At 49.2% G+C, this 10,236-nt stretch overlaps 1 protein-coding gene across 1 annotated transcript; it reads right to left on the reverse strand.

Annotated features, from left to right (window-relative positions):
* Positions 1 to 5,312: 5,312 nt before the first annotated feature.
* On the reverse strand, positions 5,313 to 6,481 carry LOC128125297 (uridine diphosphate glucose pyrophosphatase NUDT22-like). Its single transcript, XM_052762568.1, has one exon. It carries the CDS (start codon positions 6,268 to 6,270, stop codon positions 5,344 to 5,346), a length of 927 nt encoding a protein of 308 aa, XP_052618528.1. The 5' UTR covers positions 6,271 to 6,481; the 3' UTR covers positions 5,313 to 5,343.
* Positions 6,482 to 10,236: the final 3,755 nt, after the last annotated feature.

A 10,236-nucleotide genomic window follows, 5' to 3' on the forward strand; every position in this document is an offset into this window, starting at 1 on the left:
ACATTCAAACCAGAACCCTGGACTGCAGAGTGAGCTCTTGTCTCCACCAACCAGCCAATAGACCAGACAAGCTAACAAGAAACATGCAGGGACAAGGAAGGATTCTGGCTAAAGCCATCTACCACATTTGCTGCTCAACTTCGACCTTGAGGCTCAGACATCACCTGCTTGGGGGAAGGGTGGAGAATGTCTCACTTTCACTGCCTCCACCCAAGTCACCCCTTGGCAGAGTGTCTAAGACTCTTGCTCTGTGACTGCAGAGGCGAGAACAGTGTGGGCAGGAAGGACACGTGACTGAGACAGGCTGGGTTGTTTTGCCTGAGCTCTGACGTGGAGTGATGGAGCCCAGAACCATATTTATTCATTTATTCCATGGTTCCTGGGCAGTGCTGTGTGCCAGGTCCTGCTAAATGCCAGCACCCAGGAGACTCACCAGACGATGCTCCGGATGTCTGCAGGCACCTAGACAAAGACAGAGTTAGGAAATAACTAGAAAAAGGTGACACATATCAAGCCTAGGCGCTGAGTGAGGGCACCCAGGGGCTCCCAAACCAGAATGAGAGGGAGGCCAGGGAGAGCCAAAGAAGGTATCAAGAAAAAAGAAATGAAGCTTCTGGAGAGTCTTAGAATGCTGTCATGAAAAGAAGCAAGCCTTTGTGTCCTGCCCACTCCTTATTTTTAATCGCTTGCTCATAGTGTCGGCCATCTCCCATCCCCCCACTTCATTTCAGTTTGGTTTCGTTTCTTTGTTTGTTGGATTTGAAACAATGTCTCTCTATGTAGCTAGCCCAGGCTGCCCTCCATTTAGAATCAATGGAATTCCACCTCCACTACCGGGGGAGGCATCCCTTGGCCCATCCCAACTCCCAGAGCGCTTGTTTATGGTTGTTAAGAACATGCAGCATTGACTGGCTGGTAGTGGCCCACGCCTTTAATTTGCAGAACTACAGAGAGAGTTCCAGGACAGCCAAGGCTACACAGAGAAACCCTGTCTGGAAAAAACTAACTAACTCAATAAATGAAGGAAGGAAAGAAGGAATGGAGGGAGGGGAGAGAGGGAGGGAGGGGGGAAGGAGGGGAAGAGAGAGAGAGAGAGAGAGAGAGAGAGAGAGAGAGAGAGAGAGAGAGAGAGAAGAGGGAGAGAGAATATGTAAGAGGCTGCTTGCTAGGTATGGTAACACATGCTTTTAGTCCTAGCACTTGTAAAGCAGAGGCAGGTGGATCTCCGTGAGTTCAAGGCCAGCCTGGTCTACATAGTTAGTTCCAGGTGGGCTACATAGTGAGACCTTGTCTCAAATAATAATAATAAAATAAAAGAGGCCTGAGGGAAAAACCAAGTTGCTTGCCTGCCTGTGATTTTTGCTGGTGAGAGTGTCTATCGTGTTTGATTGCTGCTACTGCCATCATCCTTTGTGGCCGTCAGACTCCAGCCTCTCTGGCCTTCCAACATGGACTGAAGACCTATGGTTCCCGAAGAATCCTCCAGGCCTTCGGCACCAAATGTAACTGCTGGAGCACCCAGCTGGTGGACTGAGCAACTATCTGGTTGGGTTCTCAGCATCTCCAATGTGAAAATGGCCATTGTTGGATGACTCAGCTTGTGTAAGCCAAGCTTGTGAGTTCCTTTGCACTCTGTTCCTCTAGGGTAGTAGTTTTCAACCTGTGTGTCATGACCCTCACAGGAGTTGTGCATTAGATATCCTGTATATCAAATATTTACATTATGGTTCATAAAAGCAGCAAAATTATAGTTGTGAAGTAGCAATGAAATAATTCTATGGTTGGGGTCACAGAAACATGAGGAATTGCATTAAGGGGTCTCTTTGCACTGCCCATGAGAGAGAACATGGATACTTGGCTTTGGGCATCTGGCTTATTTCATTACCGGGATAATCTCTAGCATCATGCTTTTTCCTGAAAATAGATAATTCTTTGTTTTTTATGCCTGAATAACTCTCTCTGTGTTAAATACTACGATTTCTTTGCTTTTAAATCGACTGGTGAGCACTAAGCTGGGTATAGTGAGTGCTGCCATGATAAACGTGGTATGTGGTTATTTTGTAGTAAACTGATATCAGTCCTTTGAGTAGATACTCATGAGTGGCATAGACAAGCCACACAAAAGTTCCCTTATTAATTCTTTTCTTTATGTAGCTTAGCTGGCTTTGAACTTGCTGAGTAGACCAGACTGGCCTCAGACTCTTAGAGATCTGCCTGCCTCTGCCTCCTACATACTGGGATTAAAGGTGTGTGGCCACTGTGCCAGGAACATTTCTAATTTTTTGACAACTTCTAGGAGCCTTCTTGAGATAGCTGGCTGGAGATTTTTCTCCTGGATTCTCTGGTCTGGATTCAGAGGAAGGACAGACAGATTGCCACCAGAGTGACTCCTAGGGGATCATGACCCAGGTGTCTGTGGTCAGTGCTGGGCTTAGGGCTGTAGCCCATGGCTCGGTGTGGACCCACTTTCCCGTGAGGTACCAGCCCAATAATCTCAGACTGTGGGCTTCCTAACCAAGCTTGCAGCAACATTAGTCCATGTATCCACTAGGCTCTGGAAGCTCCTGGTAGCACCACTGGCTGGGAAGCCTTCAACACATTTGTGGTTGTTTTGTATGTGAGTCTATGTGAGGTATATGCACATGTGTGTGTGCATGTGGGGGGCATCAGGTAATCTTTACTCTCATACTCCACCTTATTCCCTGAGACGGGATCTCTCGGTGAACCTGGGACTAGGTTGGCAGCCGGAAAGCCACAGTGAGCCTCCTCTCCCCGTGCCCAATAGTGCTGAGGTTACAGGCCTGTGAGACCAACCAACTTTTTAACTCAGATGTTAGGGATTCAAACTCAGGTCTTCATGCTTGTGCAGCTGACCCATGCCCCACCCCCAGATCAGCATGTGCATTTTAAAGGAACATTTATGATCCAAACCATGGCAGTCGGTGGACCCACTGAGGGTCTGGGAAGGTGGTATACCCAGAGAGAGCAGACACTCCATATACTTCATTATGGTTTTGATATGATATATCCCTTTAAGGGTTCATGTTCTCAGCTGCTGGCACTGTTTCGGGAGGTTCTGGAAACCTTGGGGAGGAGGGCTGGCTGGAAGAAATAGGTGATAAGGGCCTTGGCTTTGAAGGTTGTACCTGGCTCCTCTCTACTGTGAGGTGAGTAGCCTCTGCCATCTGCCACCACCAGAGATTCAAGAGAATCGAGGACTGTGAGCCCAAACCTCAGAAGCTGTGGACTAAAATGAACCCTCTTCTCTTTGGGTATTTTGTCAGAGCAACAAAACATAACAGCCACCCCCATTTCTTGCCTTGCCAGGACCTATGCCTTGCTTTGGGGTCTGAATTTTATCCTTCATAATTAACTGATAATAGGAAGTAAATCACTCTTCCTGTACTAAATACAACCAACAGGTAATAAAGAAAGTGTCTTTCTGTGAAATGTTCTGGCAGATTCTGAGAATAAGTTGCCAGAACCTCTAACTACAAGTAGTCAGAAGCCCAGGTGACAACCTGAGACTTCCATCTGTCTCCCTGAGTAAAGCTGGTCTTAAGGGACTGACCTGATTAGGGGTGGGGTGGGGGTTGTGTTGCACCAGCCCAGGTAACCCCTATTAGAATTAAACTTGACTGTAGGACAGTATCCGAAGAGTTGGAGAGAGAGTTGTCGTGGTTGTGATTAGAAACTGGTTGCTCACCTTTCCCTGAGTCTCAGGTACTGTCACATATGTCATCTTATTAGTGGGCTTGACAGCCTGGAGAACAGGCCCAGTTATTAACCACAGATCACAGATATGCTACCAGTCATCATCAAGAGAAGTGAAGAAACACAAGGTCACGAGCTTGGCAGGAAGCTTAGGGCAGAGCTAGGGTTTTAGCCCAACTTTGACTCTACATTCAACATTGATTTTTATTATAATTTGTGTGTGTGGTGGGGGTGGGGGTAGGCAAAAAGCAACCCTGGGGATCATTCTTCATGAACGTCATCATCATTTTGGGACAGAGTCTCACTGTGTAGCTCTGTTGGCCTGGAACTTGCTATGTAGACCAGACTGGCCTCAAACTCACAGAGATCCCCTTGCCTCTGTCTCTGCCTCCTGAGTGCTAAGAATAAGGCATGCACTATCATGCTCAGCCTTATAAACCTTATTTTTGACACGTGATCCCTCTTTGACTTGAAGCTCACCCATTAGGCTAGACCGACTGGCCAGTGAGCCCCAGGGACGCTCCTGTCTCTTTCTCCCCAAGGCTGAAATCAGAACACGTGCCACCTTGCCCAGTGTTTTTACCCTGGTTCTGGGACTGGAACTTGGGTCCTTGTGCCTCCATCTCTTTCTGTGCTCATCTCCCAAGTATTGAGATTCCATTCTTGTGCCACAATGCCCAGCTTAATGGGTAAGTTTTGAGAGCTAGTCAGTCCTACAGGATCCCGTTCACCATTAGCCGCTCACTCTAGGGTTCACCAAGCCTGCAGCTCATGATAGCAGGCCGCTCTCCTCCACCTGACAGGCCTTTCGCATAACTGAGCCTCAACTGCTCATTCCAGGCTGACCAGAAGCCACCCTCCCTGCCGCTGCCCTCACCTTGCCTCAGATGTGACACTCACATGGTTTGTCCAGCTCTGCTTTCTGGTGTCAGTTGTGCTCTGTAAACACGAGTCTCTGTCCACCAGTTTCCAGGGTCTCTCCATACTGGTCCTTCCCAGTCCATTCTTTACTCCTTCCTCCCTTGGTCCTGGCATTTGAACCCAATCACTCCCTCCCCTCCACCTGGAGAAGCTTGCAATGGTCCCAAGAGTTAAGAACAAGAGTTCATCACTCGGGAGGCTGGCACTGCCTGGTCCAGGACTGTGTTGAGTGCCAATGCTGCCTCTCCAGGTGCTCCTGATGCTTGCTGAGGTCTGGGAACCACCAGCCTGGAAGATGCCGGATGCTGGCATATTCTCCCGGCAGCGCTGGCCAGCTCAAGGCCAACAGCGAATCTCCAAAGGTACTTCACCAAACAGGCCAAGGGCTGTGGTGTTTCAGAGACGGGAAGCACATAGAACCATTGCGACCAGCAGAGCAAGATCCTGACAGAGGACTCAAAATGAGAAGGCAGAGTCGAGCTATGTCTAGCCAAATCATCCTAACGGTAGGAAGCCCTTTCCTCATTCACAGAGGGACTTTGGACAAATCTCTTCATTTGAATTCTACTTAGTTTTTATCAGAGAGCTGACTGGGCATCCTGCTGTAAGAAAGGATGCTGAGCTCCTAATCTGCTAAAAAAAGAAAAAAAGAAGGAAGCTTAATTAAAAACTTTTTTTTTTTCCAAGAATAAAGGTCCTTTATTGTCTTCAGAGTTGTAGTGATAGGGCTGGGACGCTAGGATTACTTAGGTGGGACTTCCCAGCACCCGACTGTAGAGTTGGATGGCGATTGTAGAGGAGGATGGCCCCTTTGGCTGAAGGGCAGAGTTGTGCCCACATCTCCGTCTCCTGCAGTCTCTGGACCCTCTGTGTCTCCACAAAGATGATTCCTGTAGACGCGTGGGCCTCAGGTCCCCCATTCATGTAGTAACTCCTGACCTCCTCTGAAGTTAGGCTGCATTGGACATAGAACTCTGCACTGGCTCTGCCCGCGCTGGTCTCATTGCAAGCGATGCCCAGTAACAGTGGCCGGCTCAGGGTGTGCAGTGGCAGGTTCACCTCATCACATATCTCCTGTAGGACACTGGAGAAGAGTTCCTGGACCACCAGTTCCCCAGGGAGGTCCTTGTGTTGGGGGCTGCCACCAGAGCACAGGGCCTGAGGTTCAGGGTGCCCACCGGGCACGTCCACCAGCCCAGGAGCCTCGGCCACCTGCTGAGAGCGGCGCAGGAAGACAAGGAAGTCATCAGCTGTGACCAACGTGGCACCCACCCCCAGTGGGTCTGCCAGATAGGCTTGCTTGTCACCCCAATCTGTAGCTCCCTGCTGTCGCAGCCAGGAGGCCGAGCTGGACCAGTTGGTGCCCAGGAAGTCCCGGTAGGAAGTCAGACCCAGGTGCAGGAGCAGCTGTGGCCCAGGTGGGCTGGATGCCAGTGTGGCTGAGTGAAGGCGGAACTTGGGGGCATCAAAGATCCAGGGCTGGGTCTGTAGCCGGGTCTCCCAGATGGCAGTAATGGTCTTGTCTCCTCCAGGCAGTGGACGACGGTCATGAGCTGGGCTCAGCTCTACTGCTACCTGCTCCTGGGACAGTCCCCCAAGAGGGCACAGCAGCAAGAGGGACACCTCAGGGTCCATGGTGTGACAGGGAAGTCTGCTTGGGCAGCGAGTATCATCCCACCAAGAGTCCTGAGCCCAGCAAGCTCCTGGACTCCTGCTGTCTCAAACCTGTAAAATCTTTGGGCATCCCTACCGCCCAGCAGCACTAGGAGCGCCAATGCTCATAGCCCCCAAACCAGGAGTCCTCCTACATCCAACCTGGACACGCAGGATCTCGGAGTTCACCGGTCGGCTTCTAAAAACTTTTTTTGAGACAGAGTCTCATGTAGCCAACGCTATGCTTGAACATAAAGGATGACTTTGAACTCCTGATCCTCCTGCCTTCACTTTGCTGAGTCACTGACATCACAGGCTAGAATCCTCTGGTCAGGTTTTAAGTTAGAGTTTAGACCCAGGACTTCAGGAATGTTAGGTAAGCACTCTACTTATGAAGCCACATCCCTGGCCAGATATTTTGGGTTTTGGAGACAAACTCACATAGCTCAAACTGACCTTGAACTCACTATGTAATGGGTGATGACCTTGAACTCTTGATCCTGTCTTCACCTCCTAAATACTGGGACTACAGTCACGTATCACCACACCTGGCTCAAGAACAGCAGCCTTAAACTTGTGAGAGCCCCAGCCACAGCACCCAGGACTGAATGGGAGCATGTTCTGGACGCAAACGTTGTTTATTCTGTGAACTCCTGACCCGGCTATCCTGGCAGCTCTGGGCTGGGAGGCAGATAAAAGGTTTGCCTGCGTAAATAAAAAGGGCTGTCTGTGGCGGGGACCCTTTGTGGTCCTAGCCCATTTGCTTTGGGCACTCCCTTGCTGGCCTTCCCTAGAGGTTGGCTGGGCCCACACAAAGGGGCTCTGTTCCTGCCCATGTCCATTTGTGATAAAAGGCCTAACGCCCTGCCAACCAGGCCTGGTAATGATGTTGCTGATGGCTGTATAATCATAGCCGGTGCTCCCCAGGGCTTCCGAAGAGCCAGCTGCTTGGCTAGGCGCTTGGAGGAACTGTTTCTTACAACAGAACTAGGAGGGAGATTGAGTTCCTGCCCTTGTTTTATAGAGGAGGCCCACAGAGCTCAAAGAAGGGAGAAAACCTGTCCTGTCACCTGGGGAGAATGGGAAAGCGTTGCCTTGGGCCATGCTTCTGTAATTGAGTTGCAGTGTTGGGGACTGGGGAGATGGCTCAGTGGGCAAAGCTTTGCAAGTACAAGGACCTGAGTTTGATCCCGGCACCCATGTTAAAAGAGGAGGAGGAGGAGGTAGAGAGGAGGAGGAGGAGGAGGAGGAGGAGGAGGAGGAGGAGGAGGAGGAGGCGGCAAGCATGGTTGTACACACCTGTAAGCCAGGGTTCTCTAGTCAGCCAGTTTAGTCTAATCATGAAGCTCCGGGTCGATGAGAGACATTGTCTCAGACACCAAGGGGGATTGCCCCAGAGGAGTAAACCCAAGGTGGTCCTCTTACTTCCTCATCCACATGCCCAAAGCACCACACATCCACACAGCATGCTCACCCCCATCCCCCAAATGTAGTGCCTCCTGACAAGTTTCTTCTTTCTAAGGTAGGTTTGTGTTACTCTTTGGTTTTTTGTTTTGTTTTTGTTTTTTTTTGGTTTTTCGAGACAGGGTTTCTCTGTGTAGCTTTGTGCCTTTCCTGGCACTCTGTAGCCCAGGCTGGCCTCGAACTCACAGAGCTCCACCTGCCTCTGCCTCCCGAGTGCTGGGATTAAAGGCGTGTGCCACCATCGCCCGGCTGGTTTGTGTTACTCTTTGTAACAAAGGTGAAATCATGTTTTTAAAAGTAAGAAAAATTTAGGATTCTACACACCAGCTTATCCAAGATTATGATTCCAGAAAAGTTTGCAGAATACCACCTGAGGCCTAGCTACCAAGCCCTTTTCTGAGAATGCCTCCTGCGGTGCCGAATGACCTTTACCCTATTATTAATTATCTATGCATTGTACACGCATAAAGTTATTTGGGAAAGAAACACATTTGGTGTGCTCTCTCTCTCTTGTCTCTCTCTCTCTCTCTCTCTCTTACACACACACACACACACACACACACACACACACACACATACACACTTTGTCTCAGCTTTGTTTCCTGTTGGTGACAAAATACCCCGACAAAAGCAAATTTCAGGAGAAAGGATTTATTTGGCTCACAGTTCCAGGTGATGGTCCACCATCACGGGGAATTCAAAGCAGCGAGAACCTTAACTAGCTAGTCACATTACAGTCACAGTTCAGAGCAGGGAGTAATGAATTCACACATACATGTTCGTGTTCAGTTCACTTTCTCTGTTTCATTCAGTCCAGGAACCTTGCCTGTGGAAAGGTGCTACTGCAGTATGCAGGTCTTCCTGACTTGATTAATGAAATCAAGACGCCACCACCACCACCACCCCAACCCTGCTGTAACATAGTCAGAGACCTGCCTCCCAGGCAATCCCAGATTGTGTCAACTCGACAATTAAAACTATCACAAACTCACATCCATAAAATTCCTCTCTTAATGTCCAGTGCTATGATGTTCAGCATGTAGGTTCCAAAGTCACATGTCTACCACCAAGATCAAGGCACAGTATCTTCCAGTGTTCCAGTTTTATCTTCAAGTCCTCCTCACCCCAGCCCCTGACAACAGGGGATCTGTGCACAGGCCCAGTAGTTTGACTTTTCTAGAACATTCAACTGCAGCTTTTTTCTCGTACTATAATGTACCTGAGATGTGTCCATATTGTCATGTGGACAGTGTAAGAGTTTGTACCTTTTAACTTCTGAATGGCAAGGATCTGGAGGTCACAAAACACAGAGGAGGAGCCAACTTTATTTTTCTGGAAACATCTATCAGGTGAGCAGTGGCTGGTGGGTCCTGCCTCAGTATCTTCAGGAAGGTCCCACCATCCTGGCTTACAAATGTGAGCCACTGTGCCTGGCTTGCCTTCTTTTGTTTTAATGAGACAATTCTCTTCAAGGCAGTCTAACTTCACAGGAGTTTACTGTCCCCCCTTGAGATTCCTAAGCAGCTGAACAGAGACAAGTCACCAGGAGTGATTTGCATCCCCTTTATTAGCTGGCCTCTGCTTGGCAATGCCAGCCACACAGTTTCACGGAGCCTTCCTAGATCCTGCCTGTAACACACAATTGTTCAGAAGAAATTTGTGCCAAGACTTTTCTGAATGGAAACTCCATCTGCCCTTGGAAAGAGTGTGCACGTGGACTCAGGGTTTCAACAACAGTGATTATTAGCTGCACAAGCATTTGCTGGGGGCCTCCTTGGCGGTGAGAGTGATAGCTGGTAGGGCTAGGAGCCCAGGAGTTGAGTACTTACCTGCCCATCTGCCGGAGAGCCCCTGGGAGGGTTCAGTCCTTGGAGAATCGGAGCCCAGTACTGTCAAGCTCTCAGTCCGCCCCCCTTCCCACTTCTCCCGGAGTTTCCATGCACATAAGAAGGAAGGGTAGCCCTGCTGGGTGTGGACAAGCTATTCCAGAAGCCAGAGGAGCTGGTGGGAGGAGAGGAGAGCTTTGTGATGAGACCTAAGATAATAGGATGCTTTTCAGGGATGTTTCCTTATAGTCTGCGGGGCCAGATTGGACCACAACATGAAGGGAACCCTATGTTACACATGCTGAATCAGCAACTCTAAACACAGCAACCAGGCACCTGGATTTTTCAGCAAATATCTATTTAAGTGACATGGTTCCTAGTCATGATTTAAATTAAATGTTTAAGTTCATCCAGCATTAAACAAACAAACAAAACAGACAAACTGTCCTAGAGAAGAACTAAACACATTATTCAGATCCCAAGCAGTGGAGTGGAGGGGGCTGGGTGAACACATTTTTAAACTTTCTTCCTCTGTAGTTACCTAACAGCTCCAGGATAAATTTGAGCTCCCCATTCGCTTGCCTCCATCTCCTAAGTGCCGGGATGAGAGGTGCTTCAGATATTCCGTCTCCTGGAGATATGAATAATGTCTACCCTC

Source organism: Peromyscus californicus, unplaced genomic scaffold (genome assembly GCF_007827085.1).
Source record: "Peromyscus californicus insignis strain IS unplaced genomic scaffold, ASM782708v3 Scaffold_4__1_contigs__length_199733344, whole genome shotgun sequence".
Taxonomy (NCBI): Eukaryota; Metazoa; Chordata; class Mammalia; order Rodentia; family Cricetidae; genus Peromyscus; species Peromyscus californicus.

Coding starts and splice junctions, on each gene's coding strand:
- LOC128125297 (XM_052762568.1), bottom strand. CDS start 6,270: ATGGACCCTGAGGTGTCCCTCTTGCTGCTGTGCCCTCTTGGGGGACTG.